General features: G+C 42.0%; 4 protein-coding genes across 8 annotated transcripts; all 4 read right to left on the minus strand.

The window, feature by feature from the left end:
- Window positions 1–66: 66 nt before the first annotated feature.
- On the minus strand, window positions 67–2,209 carry LOC130390692 (glucosamine-6-phosphate isomerase 1). Of its 2 annotated transcripts, none has more exons than XM_056600785.1 (6): window positions 1,670–2,166; window positions 1,465–1,566; window positions 1,191–1,373; window positions 882–1,066; window positions 592–766; window positions 67–365 (listed from the first exon to the last, which is right to left on the minus strand). In XM_056600785.1, the coding sequence occupies exons 1-6, from the start codon at window positions 1,791–1,793 to the stop codon at window positions 304–306; spliced, it is 831 nt and encodes a 276-aa protein (XP_056456760.1). In that variant the 5' UTR covers window positions 1,794–2,166; the 3' UTR covers window positions 67–303. The 2 variants fall into 2 exon arrangements, with proteins under 2 accessions (XP_056456760.1, XP_056456761.1); XM_056600786.1 differs by having other exon boundaries at window positions 71–365; window positions 2,149–2,209.
- Window positions 2,210–2,323: 114 nt separating this feature from the next.
- LOC130390686 (heat shock 70 kDa protein 4-like) lies at window positions 2,324–9,405 on the minus strand. The gene is made up of 19 exons (XM_056600773.1): window positions 9,073–9,405; window positions 8,493–8,550; window positions 8,222–8,362; window positions 7,752–7,874; window positions 7,427–7,526; window positions 7,165–7,298; window positions 6,812–7,056; window positions 6,460–6,536; window positions 5,833–5,984; window positions 5,584–5,690; window positions 5,364–5,497; window positions 4,801–4,982; window positions 4,596–4,691; window positions 4,283–4,438; window positions 4,048–4,173; window positions 3,806–3,913; window positions 3,598–3,717; window positions 3,293–3,454; window positions 2,324–3,040 (listed from the first exon to the last, which is right to left on the minus strand). Exons 1-19 carry the CDS (start codon window positions 9,177–9,179, stop codon window positions 2,843–2,845), a joined length of 2,526 nt encoding a protein of 841 aa, XP_056456748.1. The 5' UTR covers window positions 9,180–9,405; the 3' UTR covers window positions 2,324–2,842.
- A 301-nt stretch (window positions 9,406–9,706) lies between these two features.
- Window positions 9,707–14,759, minus strand: LOC130390689 (cytochrome b-c1 complex subunit 8-like). 4 transcript variants are annotated; one of them, XM_056600781.1, is made up of 4 exons: window positions 13,930–14,012; window positions 11,537–11,667; window positions 10,259–10,423; window positions 9,707–9,883 (listed from the first exon to the last, which is right to left on the minus strand). In XM_056600781.1, exons 3-4 carry the CDS (start codon window positions 10,410–10,412, stop codon window positions 9,789–9,791), a joined length of 249 nt encoding a protein of 82 aa, XP_056456756.1. In that variant the 5' UTR covers window positions 10,413–10,423; window positions 11,537–11,667; window positions 13,930–14,012; the 3' UTR covers window positions 9,707–9,788. The 4 variants fall into 4 exon arrangements, with proteins under 4 accessions (XP_056456756.1, XP_056456755.1, XP_056456754.1 ...); XM_056600780.1 differs by lacking the exons at window positions 9,707–9,883; window positions 10,259–10,423 and adding an exon at window positions 13,518–13,705 and having other exon boundaries at window positions 13,930–14,414; XM_056600779.1 differs by lacking the exons at window positions 9,707–9,883; window positions 10,259–10,423; window positions 11,537–11,667 and adding an exon at window positions 12,094–13,705 and having other exon boundaries at window positions 13,930–14,759.
- A 161-nt stretch (window positions 14,760–14,920) lies between these two features.
- LOC130390687 (uncharacterized) lies at window positions 14,921–17,109 on the minus strand. Its single transcript, XM_056600774.1, has one exon. It carries the CDS (start codon window positions 17,034–17,036, stop codon window positions 15,636–15,638), a length of 1,401 nt encoding a protein of 466 aa, XP_056456749.1. The 5' UTR covers window positions 17,037–17,109; the 3' UTR covers window positions 14,921–15,635.
- Window positions 17,110–17,190: the final 81 nt, after the last annotated feature.

Here is a 17,190-nt window from a genome sequence, read left to right on the forward strand (position 1 = left end):
GCAAATAGCCAGCCCCATAAATAATAATAATAATAATAATAATAACAACAAGGACACAGTTAAGTTTTGATGAAGTGTTTTTATTGTTCAAAAGTTCCATATTTACTTATATTTGTACTAAACAACCTCAAGAGTTCTAAAAAAGAAAAAACATAAAAAATGAATTATTTCTGCTCATAATAAGATTTAAAAAAAAATCCTGCTTTACTCAAAGAAAATTATTGCAAAATATGTTATGAAATGATAATAAGGTGGAGTGTTGAAAACAGTACATTTAAATAGGCCTTTGCCTATTGCAGAACTTCAGTTTTTCTTCAGGCTACCAGGAAGTGGATCCACCAGCTTGTTGTGCACGTGCATCATCCCTAAATGCATGAATACAAGAGTACATTTGGTTCAGGTTTGGGTTCTAAAATACATTCTGTTGACATGCCCAATGTCTGGTATGTGTTTTTCTAGTATTGATATAGCGTACATATGAGTTAATTTACGTTTGTGAACAAATGACGAATCCCCACTGCCAATATAAGTCTAGATCAGTCATTAAACTATAGCCTACTGTAGAGTGCCTATGTGGAAAATCAATGTTACCTTTAAAGTATTTAACAGTTTTGACCCTGAGTTCCAGAGTGGCATCTTCGTCACACACAAAAAGGGTCTGTGGGTGCTGCTGGAATGCAGATACCGTCCACATGTGGTTAACGCCCTCCTCGATAGCTTTGTACAAAGCAAAAGCCTTGTGTCCGCCAGTAATGAGAATCATGACCTGACCATGAACAAAAAAATAAAAGCACCATTTGAGAAAAGGCAGATTGCACACACAATGTTACAAACAAAGAATAGCACAGCAAAACATTATAAGTGAAAGGGAGATGTCGAACCTCCTTTGCCTCCATCACAGTGCCTACTCCGACTGTCAGAGCCATCGTGGGCACCTTTGACAGATCCCCATCAAAAAATCGAGCGTTAGCCTGGATGGTGTCCATCGCCAGGGTTTTCACTCTGGTCCGCGAAACCAGACTAGAACCGGGCTCATTGAAGGCAATGTGTCCATCGGGTCCAATACCTGAAAAAGGGACAAGTGTGATTCTCAGTGTTGAATGAGATGTTTTAAAAATGTAGAGTTTAGTAAAATAACAATTTGATGGTTGGCTACATAATATGTTCAGAAATTCAGAAATAGTTCTTACCTCCAACAAAAAGTTCGATTCCCCCAGCATCTTGTATCTTCTTCTCAAAGGCCTGGCACTCTGAGGGAAGATCTGCAGCATTTCCATCCAGAATGTGGACATTTTCTGCTCTTATGTCAATGTACTTGAAGAAGTTATTCCACATGAAGGAATGGTAGCTTTCCGGGTGATCTCTGGGAAGACCTGGGCAAGTTCAGAAATGTCAATTTAGATAGGTTTGCACATCAAATCAAAAGGACCCATGCATGATTAAGCATTCTTAGGATTTACTTACCAACGTATTCATCCATATTAAATGTCTTGACATACTGGAATGAGACTTCTCCATTCTTGTAGAACTCGATCAGTTTCTTGTAGCAACCAAGTGGTGTTCCACCTGAGCAGTGGGAAAACAAATGTGTTCCGTTAAACCGACGGCTCTGTCATCGCCATAACGGATGAAGTATGATAACTAGTTGTTTGCTCAAGCAACGGCTTACCAGTTGGTAGACCCAATGTGAAATATCTTTCCGGACCAGGATTGAAGAGTAAAATCTTGTTTCTTACGTATTTTGCAGCCCACTCACTAACCTGGTCATATTGTTCAAGAATAATGAGTTTCATTGTCTTTAAAAACGAGAGCAACGAGGCTTCTTCTTGATCGCAGAGATAATAGTAGTGCTTAAACAAAGGTCGACCATCTAGTTCGTCGCTGCGAAGCGAAATGTGAAATATGTAGGCTCATATAAATTGGTCTTTGAACTCGGGACATAGACAGGAAGCTCGCTCGGCGCGTTTAGCTCGACAGACCACTCAACTGTTGGAAGCGAAAGAAAGCGTAAAAAAACGGATACAAATTCTGCAATCCATTAATACTTTGGGAAATACGCGGCAAGATATTGGCAATAGTTATAGCTATGTTAAACAGTCGATGGGTTGTGTTCTGCTAGTTGGGGGAACTCTAGGTCATATGACTTACCGCTGCTTGATGCTGAGAGCTGAATCAGCGAACCAATGAATCCCATTTCCGGTTTTTCCTTATGTATGCATTTCATGTAATACGTAGCTGGAAATAAAAAAATAAATCGTTTTTTATGGATTTAATAGACTAGAATAAAAAAAACAAAATAATGAGTCATTAAACTAAAACATGATTTTGAAATCACTTTATTAAAACCATATTGTGACACAGACTAGAACACTTATAGGGCACACAACAGAAATAAATACCATTATGTGTAGAGCGCTCATTGTCAATCAACAGGCTTATTGCAGTTGGCTTTAATTTATTCCAGCAGAAAGGAAAGGACATGCTATGGCAGCAGAACGCTGCCTTTAAAAGCTTGGGTCAATGTGCTGAGAATTCTGCCTGTTTTGACTGTGGTGGGCATCATAAAGTACACTGCACCGGCTGACACGCGCGCACGCACACACACACACACTCACGCACATGTATCTCAATCTGAAACATCTGCTCTGACCTTTTATTCATTAGGATTACATGGGGTCTGTTCCAATCATTGAAACTTTTTTTTTGGGATTGACTAAGATTATTCCATCTGATCGTCTAAAGAATTTGGGAATCACGTCTAGGTCAGGAACAGTGCACATGGTTCAGACTGAGGCACTGCTGGGGGAGAGGGGGCGGGGGGGGTCCTGGTGTGTCTGCCTGTTCAGTCGAGGTCCATGTCAGGCTTGTTTTCTGTGGAGGCGCCCGCTGGGTTCTCAGAGGAGTCGCTGTCTGCAGGTTCGGCCGGGGCTTTGTCCTGGTCGTTGGCGGGCCCGTTCTGCTCGGCGGCCTTGTCGTCCTTGGGCAGCTCCACCTTGGGCTTGGGCTTGTTCATGATGGGGTTACAAGCAGAGAACAGCTCCTAGGGCGGGAACGAGTGCACATTAACGTATTAAAACATGCAGACACCGCCCGCTGTACTGCCGATGGCCATCCCTGAGTGAGATAATCAAACCTTTAAAGAGCAAGGATAGATTCAAAGTGTGGGGTTATGGGAATGATCAAGGCAATAGATTTACCCTGGAGATATTTGAAAACATTATGATCACCAACAGTAGGAGCGTCTGTCTTAGTTTATACAATGGCATTAAGTTTCGATGCTTTAAGCCCTTACCTTTGTTTTTGCCTGAATCTCTTTGACTTTGACAGAAGGGTCGACTGTGAGGGTCTGTTTGCTCTGCTGGTTCATAGCGCTGTTCATCCACATCATAGCCTCACTGGTCATCTTGTCCACTTTGTTGACGTTCGCCTCATCTAAATGGTCGTATTGCTCTTCCTAGAATGGGAATAAAACAGGGCCAACGATGATGGAGCATATCGACGGAGTCACATCAAACAGTGTCAGATAGGCTGCTAATAAATGCGATAGTAAGTCATTACATAATGAGCATTTAAAGTCAGACATCATTTGCAATGTACCTTGGTTTTGAACGCCTCCACAGCCTTCATGAATAGCTGGACCTGTTTGCCCAACTCCTCGAATGCTTTTGGTCTCTCTTCAGCTTCCATGTGTCTCTCGCGGATGGGCTGGCCAAGTACCTGTAAAGTATAATTCAGTTAGTAACAAAATCAGAAACCTTTACAAAGCACTAGTAAAAAAATATAGATATGTGACATGTTAGTATACCTTTAACTCTGCCAGTTTGTCGATGTAAACCTGCTTGGGTTGGTCCTCTCCATCTTCATACAACCAGTTCTCGGTATCCTCCAGTTTTATTGACAGGATATCTCGGTCCTAAATGATGTCCCGGTCAGAATTATGAAAGGGGACATTATTAGCAAACACCAATCCCACGAGATCTTCATTTTAGTCTTAAATCAAATGGGATAATGATCGGTTGATCTGAGAGATTGAAAAGTGTCACTCACAGATTCACTGACAAACTTCTCAAACAGGCCGTGGAGCTTGTCCCTCATGTCGTACACGTACTCTTCCACATAATTCTTGGCGTCATTCCGCTCCTTCTCAAGCTTGTCCTGCATGATCATCTTGCCCTGTGCAAAACGCAGTGGAAATACAAACCCTTTCCATCAGGTTCCGTTTTTAGATGCAAAATTCCAACGATATCGGAGAAAGTAAGACTAGAGTAGAAGACGTATGTACCTCATTTTCTACAAACAGGTTGAGCATGTCGTCGGCCAGCTGCCACTGTGGACTGTTCTCAATAGGAAGCTCCACCACCTTTGTCTTGACTTTGGGCTTTTTGGCTTGTGGAGGTTGGTCCGACTTCTTCTCTGTTTTGACTTCTTCTGGGGTCGTCTGAAGAAACAGAAGGGAGGAAGAAGTATAAATGACAAAGATAAAAACAGAAGAAAGTTATGGTGTTGACAGACCTTGGAATAAAACAAAAATCAAAACCGAACCATTCCTTAAGCCATCAAGACGCAGACACACAATTTGTTCCACGGCTTGTTACCTCCATTTCTTCAGCCTCGGGAGTGCCCTTCTTCTCAGACTCTTTCTGTCCTTCTGCCTGGGTCTTCTGGTCCTCCTGATCGGTCTGCATTTTGGTCTACAAAAGCCCATACCATTAGGGTGTATTCATGCAAACCCATTTTCAACACGGGAATAAGTTGAATTGTTTTCTTTAGAAATGTAATAGAATAAGCTTAATCATTTACCTCGCCATCTTTTTCGGCCTGTTCCGTCTCCATGGGCTCCTCTGTCTCGTCAGACTTCTGGACCTCCACCAGTGAGGCACTGGAGACGCTGAAGATGCCATGGATGTTCACCCTCACCTTGACCTTCACCTTGGAACACTCCCCAGACGCCTGAGGGACCACCTTCTGGATCATAAATTGCCCTGCGGATCCAAGTAGACAAAAATAACAGCTTTAGACTGGAGCCGACAGTTTTTCGCTAGGTAGCTTTAGTATACTTGGCACTGTCACGAAAGCCGATTAGTGACCATGCATGCAGCTAATATTGAGTTTTTAGCCAGAGCGGGCACCAGATGGCTGCCTGAAACGGTTGAGAATTGGCATGTAGCCTGGTGCCTACCCGTGTAATGTAACTTGGTAGTGATTCTTTTAATGGTTATTATTAATTATGTTTTCGCTTTCTGGTTTCGTAATACTCAATTGTTTAATATTTTATCATTGTTCCATCATCTTATCAAGCCATTTTTTTAAAAAAATGATGGTGATAGTGCACTAACGGCACCATCAACGTAGTGATCGTTTACCAATAGAGGGATCCGGGTAGGGAAGCTCTTTGGGGCAGTTGTAGTACGCCTCCAGTGCAAAGGGCTCTCTCCGGTAGAACGTCAATACCTTAGAGAAGGGCGCCGCGTGGTTCTTTGGGAACACCTCACAATCACTGGAACACAGAAGATATGCGACAGATTATTTACTGAGGAGAACCCTACGACCAAAAGAGGAGAAAACACGGGCAACGCTCGTTACCTCAAGCCCTCCTCGGCAGCAGAGGTCCACTTCAGAGAGACTGGGTACGGGACAATATCTGTAGTTGAGAATTCCCTCACTTTGAAGGCAGGGGACAGGATTGCACACTGCAGGGGACGCAACGCATTTTACTGACGAGTGAAAACATATGGAAAACTACAGGAACAAGATGATGGCCCCCCCTTCAGTTACAGTGTTAAAACAGTTGAGTTGTGTGCCACCAGATGGACAATTGACCGTGAGATGTACCTGCAGGGCACAGCCCCTGGCGACCGCCTCATCTGCATTCAGTGTGGTGCTCAGCTCCTTCCCAAAGAACTTGCTGATCCTCTCCTTGACAGACGGGATCCTGGAAGCCCCGCCCACCATCTCCACCGCATAGATGTCTTCCTTCTTCAACTCTACGATGCCACACGAGAATATAAAGGATTAGTTTAGATGCAATTTTAAAAACAATTAAAATGTGGCTATACAAATGGCACTTTGATTCACGGTGATACCAATTCAAGTAACTTGATCATTATAATACAATATCTCCTTTTTTTTTTTTTTAGGATTTAGTGAGTTTTCTGAATGCCTGTTGATATGCACTCATTATGAATAAAAACAAAGAATTCTAAAGATCCAGACAAAGCTATTTTCTAATGTGCCACAGCAGGCAAGTCTTTTCAGTATCCAATACCTGGAACTATACTACTCAGTTGCTCAGTTAAACATGTTGTCCACCTTAACAACCAAAGTGAATTTGTATTTTATGGTCAGATAATCCTAGTTCAGGCTTTAAAAGACTACACATGTATTGTTGTCATGGTAATATGGTTAAATCTGCAGTACTATATTTGGGTTATATGTGCTCGTAACGCACAAAACACTTACTGGCATTCTCCAACAGAGCGTGCAGGGGAGCCTCTACTCTGGTCAAAACATCAGCACACATTGCCTCAAAGGAACCCCTAAGGTGGCAAAGGTAAAATGGTTAAAAGTGAGTTGTATGCATTGCACTGTAATCGGTCCAAAGGTAAATATTACTTGAGTAAACTACAAATACTGATCTCAACGTTGATACTATTTTGATGCATTTTGGTATTAAATCGGTAACTTCAAACTAACCATAATGTTAAGCTTCAATAAAGTTACGTTTGTCCATTGGAATGGCAATACTATAGACGAGTCAAAAAAGTTAAAGAAAAAAAAAGAACATTTGGTTGAATATATACAGTTGGCCCACCTGTTCATCTTTCCAGAGACATCGATGTCATTCATGAAACACTCAATGTTCAACGGCAGATCGGACGAGTTGGCACTCATCAGCCTCTTCAGTTTCTCACACTCCTGGTAGAGCCTGACCAAAGCCCTGGGCTTGGACCTAACGTCCAGCTTGTACTTTTTGGCAAACTCCTCACAGAAATGCTTGACAAGCTCCTCGTCAAAGTCCTTGCCTCCCAACTCTGGGTCACAGGCTGTAGCAAGGACCTAAGAAGCCATGGGGGAAAACAGCAGAACGTAGTCAAGTGGTTAGATTGGAGAGTCAATAAGTAACAGGGAAGAGATGATCTGTGAGTTTCAACATGCTCTACGAACCTTGAGTTTGCCTTTGTTAAAGGCACACACAGAGGTCTGGTATCCGGAATGACCGACATCCACAAACACCACAATCCTGGCCTTCTCCTCGGGGGCAGGAAGGTCTTGTTTGTAGATGCCATATGCTAGCGCCACTATAAAATGATTGAAGATTGACAATGTCAGATTCCATCCTTTTTTCTCAACCAAAAAAATAATGGAACAACCAATCACGTTGTACCATAACATGATACCGTGGAGTGGCAAATTAAGGGTGGCATACCTGCAGTGGTCTCATTCATGAGCCTCAAGCAATTGAGGCCAGCAATCTGTGCGGCATCAACTACCGATCTTCTCTCTGCATCAGTGTAGTAGCATGGGACCTAGCGAGAATAACAGAGGTATTACTAACATAGCCAGCATGTGAGCAGTTTGTATCTAAATCAGGATTAAAAGCAGTGGCTTATAGCAGTGAGTTACATTTTAGAGCGTTATTTTGTATATATGACTATTTTTGAAAAGCACTAAACAAAATAAATGTATTATTTTAAAGGTAGTTTCCGTGCATCAGGTTTCTGCTTTGTAGGTAAACAGATATGCATACTCACAGAGACCACACAGTCAGCCACAGGTTTCTTCAATGCACTCTCAGCTGTCTCCTTCAGCTTAGTCAGCAGCATTGCAGTCACCTGCTCAATGCTGAACACCTTCTCCTCCTCCATGTACATCACCTTCAGGCAAATACACAATACAGTTTGAATGGATCAAATACTGAATTTCAGATCATTCATAAAACGCATGCTCACAAAACATTTCCTTCAACAGTGCATATCAGCCATATTATTTTTATAAAAATGGAAGTGACAGTAGAAAGCTATTTTAAAAAGGTATAGATAATGATAATAGCCCAACAAATGCTGCCAACATGTCAATGTAACAGACAATCTTACAGTTAGAGGTCTATGAAGGAATTATATTCTCCATCCATTCAATTAAGGCCTGATCATGAATAATCCATCAGCTTCTTTGTATTGTTGAGAGAAATCCACATTTTATTGGCTTACAACTATGGTCTTACCTTGATTCCAGTGGTCCCTGTGGGCATTTGTGCAAGGTCGTAAACCAGACTTGACTTCTGACGATTGACAAATGGATCCGTGAATGCCCGTCCATGAAACCTCTTGAAACCCTGGACCGTGTTCTTGCAGTTTGAAACCACCTATAGAAGTAACAAATATTTTGTGAGAGACGTTTACGGATTCAAACATTTTCAGAATGTATTGTCCAATACGATAGCGTGTTTCTTCTATGAATGGGATGCAGTCTTCCGCCTATAGCCGTAAACATACCTGGCTTTTTGCTGCTGCGCCAATCGCCCGATTCCGTGGTCCAAAAGAAACACATGCTCTAGAAAATATATAGCAACGATCGGGAATAAAAACAAACGTTACATTAATAAGAATACATTCCATCGATTAGGACTTTGCTGATGCAAGTTATAGTGGTACATGTCATGTATTCTCCATCAAAGTCCATTTTGACAGCGTCAGGCCTCCTCTTAGCGGACGCTCATTCACACATTCTTAGTAACAAATGCGGATAGGGATATCAATAATATTATTTAACATCTTCCGTAAAGCATTTATAAGAGCAACATGGGGATTTGTAGTTTGTCATCATGGTGCTTGAAGATTTATTACAAGTGACAAAAGGCAGGGTCGAGCTCGTTGAGCTAGCATTAGCAGAAGATTCACGTGCAGTTTCCTGGGTTGAAACCCTACAGGCAGCTAGCGTGACTGGCTAACTAGCGAGCTTTAAACCACCGCGTAGGGACTGCATCATGTAAAGATTTTACAATGAACGAGAAATGATACACAGCTCTAATTTACAAAACAATGGCAAATTACATGAGGTAAATGAATTACTTACGGTGTACATCGGTCGCTGTACTCATTAGCAACAGTTTCAATACCCCCAGCTCTCGCTACTGCTACAAAGCAGTTCAGGTACCCGACATCAAATCCAACAACAGACATCTTGACAAAACGTAGATTAAATGTACAGTATTTGAAACGGAAATAATGAGTAATAAGTGCAAGGACGCGACAGTAGCTACGGCTTCTCTCAATTAGCAGTGGCTATCCCACCCTTGTTCCATGTAGCTGCCTTCTGCGTAGAGGCAAGCCGGTTAGCTGTTGTAATGCACAGAGCGCGTTGGAAAGGAGATTTCTTCTCGTATTTGCCATAGGCAGAAACACAGCCAACTTCCGGGCCGCGGATTTCAACATAAAAGTACCCGGATTTGCTGCTAATGCTCTTAAATTGCGAACATTGTATTGCAAGTGCAGGCAATGAACTAATATATGATAAATATCTTGTCCTTTCCTTTACCAATCATCACAACATCCAGCCTAACCTGGGACATTAGATAATATACTGAAACATGTACTGGGTGAGCATATTGAACAGTTCATGGATAACTAAATGCATCGTTCATTGTGCAGTCCTAATTTACAAAAAATAACCAAAATATCAACCAAATAAAAAGGCGAAATTCAAATAATCCATTTTCATATAATTATTTGTGGCTTTATTAGGTCGACATACAGATCTGGAATTAACAGTAAAGAGTGGGAGCGTCAGATTTATTCGTCATTCTCGTAGTCGGCGGGGTTCTTTCTCTTGCCCTCTTGATGGACATGGTTACCCCAGGTGTAGGTCAGGTACATCAACACCATTGCTAAATGAAAGGTTTGAAAATGTTATTAGATTGAATTCTAATGTACAATTTTACACATAGCCTTTAAAAAGGGTTACAATAAAGCATTGTTAATAGCAGCAAGATTGACAGCCTAAGTAACTTCTTTCCGGTTTAAAACCTATGGTTCTATAAGGCCACAAAAAAATGATAGCATTAAAAAAAACATTTAGATGTTTAGATAAAAAAGGTAAAAGTTCATTTATATTCCTATTCCGACAGTATATTCCTAGCCATATTCCTCAACTGCTGCTGTAATGGAATACCAATATTCCATTACAGCAGCAGTAGATTTGGTTTGTCCAGATAGCCAGCTGTGCATTTTACATGATGTATACAACAAATATGAATACTCACGGGGAGCTACTCTGAAGAAGCTGCTTGTGAACCGTCTCCACACATTGGGGATTCCCTTGGAGAAATAGTTAGGAAAAGCCCTCTGTTCAAAGGGGGACAGACTGTATGTGATCACGTGGCGGACCTTCGCCAAACCTCCAAAATGAAGACCCATGGTGACAAGTCCTGTTAAAACAAATGAGAAAATACCTTTATTATAGACACACACATAATTGAGGATTCGTTGACCGTGTAATACGAAAAGTCTTGATATTGTGTATGAAAAAGCAAGTATCAGCGTAATTACAATACTTTTTTTAATCTATATTAGTAAGTGAAACATTTAAAACAATGTATTCGAGAGCAGAGCCTAAAGAGTAGGGGAGTAGGAGTAAAATAAAAATCCACACACTCGTATGACTGGTGTTAGTTCACTTGTGTCGCCAGTCAATTCAAACAGTAGAAATACTGCTCCACATAACTTTTGAAGATTGCTCGTCATAAAAGGAAAATGGCAGATAATTGAGAATTTACTGTACATTAACACCCACTTTTCTCCACCTTTGAACTATTACCCTCAGGTAGCAGGTTTCGATACCCAGCCCTCTCCAAAAATAGAACAAAACAGTCATTCATTCCACAATCCATCAGCCTTTTAAACAAACATTAAAAAAGAAGGTTGGTTTAAAATGCCAACGTCTTTAGATGTGTCCCTGAGCTATGTGGAAAATATGATGATTTGGGGGTTTTGTCTCGTCAGTGGTTGTTTATCTTTATTTACTTTTTGTTGTTTGTTTTTTTATGTTGTTGTTGTTAACGGTCATGGTTATCTGTCTTTTCACTGAGAACAGTTTCCCCAAGGGGACAATACATTTCTAACTAACTAACATTATATTAAACTACGGTGGCCATGGCGGTAACGACTAGGGCTAGGAGAACTCGTTAGCGAATGTTGTGTTTGGTGTCAACACCATACAGCACAACGATGCTACTGTTACAAACGTTTATATTCGAAAGTATCTGGTTGGTAAAGGTTTTGATCAATCAGTACAACTCAATACAAAACACAAATAGGAGCAACGGAAAGGGCACCTTTGCTATTGCTAAACAGTGTATTAGCTAACGTTAGCAAGATGGCTTTCTAGGGACCTTGAAAGACTACCCTTGCCTCTTAGGTCAGCGTACTGCACCCACCAGAACAATATGAGTCAACAAAATAAAACGTACAAACATGTATTAAATTCATAATAGCTTGAACTAAAAACAACGTATCAAAACATGCATGACATTGGGCATTACCTTGTTAGCTCTCACGACGACCAGTGGCTTCGGCTCGCTCGGATCTCTTATTGGTCAATGGTGAGCGGATGCCGGTTTACGCATATTCCGTTCTCGTCTTTATGTAATATATATGAGGCACAATACCACCCCTATGTGGACAAACAGTATTTAGCAGAAACAAAATCATATCATCACAATATGCATACATGTTCTTGTAGAGAAAATACTTTTTCCATATCGTTACTGTGAAATACTCTTCTAATGCTTGGATTCTTACGATGAAGATGAGCATTGCAATTCCAACTTGCGAATGTAGATAAATACAATAATGTCATGGGGGGGGTCCCAATGTTTATCCCTTGATAAACATCAGTATGGATTCAAAACCTCCAATTAATACCCTGCCACACAAATATTTTAAAAGGCAGGGCTGACCCTCTCAAAGACCTAAGTAGAGCATTGGAGTTCTTCTGTCATATATAAAGGTGCATACCAGCGTATTTCAATATGATGGTATGCACCTTTATATATGATGATGGTATTCCTCAAAATTGAAAACATTTTACAACATTGTTTGAAAATATGTACAAACACACAGGACAATACTGCTTCGCTTTTTCTTTTTATTTCCTTTTTTTTTTTTGACAGCGATTCAAATCACATCGTTTTCTCTGAAGGAATTTAATTTGAAAAATGGTCAGATGGATTTACAGGTACAACTCTATACATGCAACATGTCCTAGGTGGTCTTGATTACCAGAAGTTATACATCATTGAAACGTTCAGCTGGCCTCATTTTGTCAGCTTTGGATTCTGGACATTAAAATTGACAGTTGCAGATCAAACAACTTGTCTGTATCCCCAGAAGCAAAAAGGAAATGTAAAAGGTTACTTCAAACTATTACATCGTGTTAAATAATAAACCATTCACCCAAAAATAAATTAACATAAAACAAATAGAATTTCACAAATATTTAGAGTTCAGTGGGATAAAGTGTATAAAGTAAATTAAAGTTTTAAACAAAAATAACTGCAAATTTTGGATAAGATTCCTCTTTAACACTATACACTCGATTAAGTAAAAATACCTGATCTATGTAAATAACTACATTATTACTTGCACCATGATAGTCCTGCACTCACTGAGGCTAGACAAAGTATCCAAATACATTTATGGTAACATAACTTAAGGGGTGTAATGTCAACAATTTGCTAAGCGTGTACAAGAAAGAACGACACTCAGTCAACGACAAGTGCACCTTGTGGCAACCATTTCGTCAAACTGCTTGTAGACGTAGGATCCGTCCTCCTCAAAGAGCATAACGCTGAGGGGACTGTAGTGTGAGGGAACACAAGCCGGCCGGGGCACCGTGGTGTCCAGCTTTTCGTATATGATGTTCTGCACCATAGTGTGGATGGGCGAGTGGTAGAAGAAGCCCAAGGTGCTCGGGCAGGTCCCTCTGCAGTAGCGAGGGTTGTACTTGGGGGGAAACACGATCCAGTGATCCAGCTTGAGCTGGCTGAACCCCACCTTGAAGTCATACAAGGCACAGTCACTGGTCGGGTACTCTGAGCTCGGCAGGAGCTCAGGGAGGTGGAGATCCAAGCTTTGCCCGGCTCCTTTGGTCTTCAGAGGTGCCCTCCTAAGCCTCCTCTTGCGCCGGAGCATTTGCTGCAACTTGAAGGCGCTCCTCTCAGCTGATGTGAGTGGCTCATCCATCGGTGACCTTTGACCTGCCCTGGAAGGAGGGGCGGACTTCTGACGCGCTGATTTGCTGGTATCATTCAGGTAGAGAAGTAAAGGCGGAGACCACGAGGGGAATAATGTTGCAGACCCTCCTTCCCCGAGGGGGCCCAGGCCCGCTGAACAATTCAGGTGGACAAGCAGGTGGACAGTTTTCTTGTGGATCTTCAAGATTGGCAGCAAGAGGGTTGTTATGTCGACCTCCACCCAATTCTTCCATTGCGGCGTGTATGCATGGTGAACTGTGAACATCACCTGGTGGTCAGTGCTGGGACACAAGTGACACTGGTTTGCATCCTCCCGTTCTTTGATGTTGAGGTAGCACAGTGAGGGGCTAGGAGCTGCAACGTCATGGTCAAAAGAGAACAGCATGACGGATTTCAGAAGCTGCTCTTTGTCGCCCACTGTATCGAGTTTGTAGGACAAGTCTTGCATTGAAATCTCTGAGAAACGGACGATAGAAACACAAGAAACTGATATATTTTTTCCGAGCCCTTAATTAAAAAAAAACGAGAAAGTTGGTTCCCCTCATGTCAAACGTTATGGTGCAGATTGGTGACCTTAAGTGGTCAACCTTCCAAAATGTGTTGCCAAGAACAGTCCCATACATGTATGAAAGGCAACTTTCATACACAAAATGAAATAAATTAGACATAGGCATACTCACCATTCCGTTGGTCAAGACATTTTTCCAGAGGCTTTATCAGACGCAACGTATTGAAGAGGTCATTGCTGTCCAAGCTCCTCTGACCCCTTGACTTCTTGTGCACTTCTACCATGTACTTCATATACTTGAGCTCGGGTTTCACACTTTGATTAAGTTCTGCGTTCCACCGCGTTTTGCCATGCTCTGACAAGGCTTTTAACAAAGGGGTGAAAAGGTTTTCATAAGGATACTGGGTGTAACCGTCAAAAGTGTGCTCTGCGTTGGACGAGGCATGGCTGAACTCGCAGTGACAGAAAACCACGTGAAGTAGTAGTACGGTGTTGAAATAATACAATAAAGTAGACATCAACATTTGTGTCCCCATTATAATTTCCAATGCCTTCAACACCGAGCTACAATCCTGCGAGAGTTGAGGGGAACCTCAACACGCTGGTCGTTGATCAGCGTGTGCTACGTCAGGTGTCTGCAATCAATTCAACGCTACCGGAAGCACTAGCCAAACGTTTGGTTTTTAGTATGTTTATTGTAGACTCGATAAACCCTCTATAGTACTACTCCATGTGTGGATGAGTTTGTGAAGCCTAGGACTTGGCTTTTGCTATTTAAATATTTGTCTAGTTGTCAATGGTAGCTGCATTTTATTTTAATAAAATATTTGTATATTTCCCCTCAAAAATGAATAATAATTCAATCAAAATATAATCAAACCAACAAAAAGTCTGTTGCCTGCTTACTTATTTCTTCCTGTATACCAAAGTGTTTATAGTATATATGTATACAATTATATATCCTACAAATTGCTGGAGTGTGGCTGGTCTAGGGTTTATGCAGCCTCACTGGGCCTGAGGCAGGCTGATCAGACTCTGGTGAGGCTGTACACCTGTGATGTATTCTGTAATCAAGGACCACAGGATAAATCAGCCATCAGCACACACTCAGCAGAGCTTTGACATGTCAATGTTCACCACCGGCTCTGTAAGACACAACCTTTAAACTCATGAATAAATTGAGAACAGTAAAACCACCAAGATGGCGGGGGTCAGGTCCCCTGCTACAATACCTTAAATTCATAAATCGAATTAGACTTTTTCAGGCTAAAACGAATGTTTAAAGAAATACCTACTTAATGATTGTATTTGACTAATTCACTCAAATGACTATGAATGGACTATGGAAGAAGAGGCTTTCCTCAATCCTTGCACTCTCCCAATGGAAATAATATAAGGAAAGAGCAACATTCCACTGTCCAATCTGTGTCTGCTTTGCATAAACTGCCTCCACACACCAACCCACTAGTACATACCTCCCTCCCATGTTTATCCAGAGCCGAGAATATCCCCTTTGTGACTCGAATAAAGATTTGTTAGATGGGTGAATAATGTTGAGTTGGTGTCACTTTGTTGTAGAAAATGCTTACAACTTATCGTTTGAGTTTGTGGAACTGTTGACATTAGCGAAAAAACTCCTCCAATGACACATTTCCATAGGCCTACATTACATTGTTATCTTTAAAGAATGTACGTATTAGTATACAAAAATAGAGATTTTAATACAAACATCGTTATACATACTATAGTGGCACTCATTTTTTTTACAATGTTAAAAAATTTACTCATGGACCAAATCCGCTTGGAAATGAGGCCCAGGACAATTTGTCGGAAGTTTGACACTGTTAAATGTTGACCTCAATTGTTTTACAATCCTGTTTAAAAGCCATCCCAAACAGCAAAGCCTGGTGGCTGCTGGTGTCTGTGTTTCCTGCGGTGCCCCATGTGGGGCTGAAACAGTTTACTGATGGTGTTCAGGCCTTTAGGCAGCAGCAATCTGTACTCCTCCTCTTCGGATGGGTCTCTGCAGTGTTCCCTCTGCCTCCCACCCAGAAGCTCTTTAAGTTCCAACGTCCCACATGTCCCCAGGTAGTGGTAGGGCTTCTTCCCAGCGTTATCCCTTACATTGACCCTGGCTCCGTAACCCTGAACCAGGAGAGTGATGATGTCACTGTGACCATGGAGGGCCGCGATGTGCAGAGGTGTGTAGCCTCCGTGTGTTTTGCTGTTGACGTCCACGCAGGTGCCTTTGCTCTTGGAGATGTCCATGATCTTGCGCACCATCTCGCCGTTGCCCCCCTTTACAGCCCAGTGGAGGGCTGTGAAGCCAGACAAGAAGTCTCTCTTGTTCACCAACTGTGTGTCCAGTAAAAGCAACCCGTAAACGTGCCTCCACATTCCTGCACTACACTTGACCAGCCACTCGTGAGCGATTGGATCCAAAGGAACGGAATCTGAATCCTCAACTTTTCTCGTCATGGAGCTTTGGGACCCCGTATCTGTAGGGGAGCCCTGGCCATTTAACATCAGCTCCGTTAAGTTTTCACAAGATTTCGACGCGTGTGTATTCCTCTCAAATATTTGACAAAAGCGGTTCACGGCTGGTACTGTTTGTGACAGGGACTTGACTGGAAATGGCTTATCTGGAGTTGTATATTCAGATGGCGTCTCCGAATTGAAATCATGAGGTCGTACTCGTATCGGGGTACGAGGGGGTGAACTCACCGATACAACAGCAAAGACAGCACCGCTTTCCCCTTTTATACACACGTAATCACTTGAAATATTAAGAATCTTCAGTGACTGCTCATTTTCAGTGCAGCTGTTTGTATTAATCGGTAGAGCCATGGCCTCGAAATGATTATATATGGTGTCATCCTTGAAATTACCGCTTAAATTGAAGGAATAACACGCATTGTTGTTTTGTAGGTTGTGCAGTATTTCTGCAGACTCGGCTTGATCGGTGCTGTGGAGAGGCGAAGCAGCGGTCCGGAGTGATGGGTCTTCATGGGCAACACCGTCCCCCGATTTCAGCCCTTCGCCGTCTCCCTTCACAAAGTCCCGGAATCTTTTCTTTGTGACCACAAACTTGACACCATCGATCTGTTTGACCACGGCAACGCTGTTCACCAACTTCTTGAACAAGTCCCTATTGTGTTGCTTTCCCGCGGGATCGCCGCAGTGTATTTGACTTTTAAAACAGTTCAGCAGTTCTGCGTTTGTAACCTTGCCGCCGTGCTCCAATAAAAAGGTTAAAATTGTGTCCTGATTTAAAGCCATTTTTTCTAACAACCTAATATAAATGATAACGGGAAGGAAAAAAAACAGAACGGGACACGACCGCCCCGCTCCACATACAATTAATTCTCCCAGTCCCGCCCCCTCCTCTCCCCGGTACTAGTGGGAGATGTCCCCCCCCCCCCAACAACCTGCT

Source organism: Gadus chalcogrammus, chromosome 10 (genome assembly GCF_026213295.1).
Source record: "Gadus chalcogrammus isolate NIFS_2021 chromosome 10, NIFS_Gcha_1.0, whole genome shotgun sequence".
NCBI lineage: Eukaryota > Metazoa > Chordata > Actinopteri > Gadiformes > Gadidae > Gadus > Gadus chalcogrammus.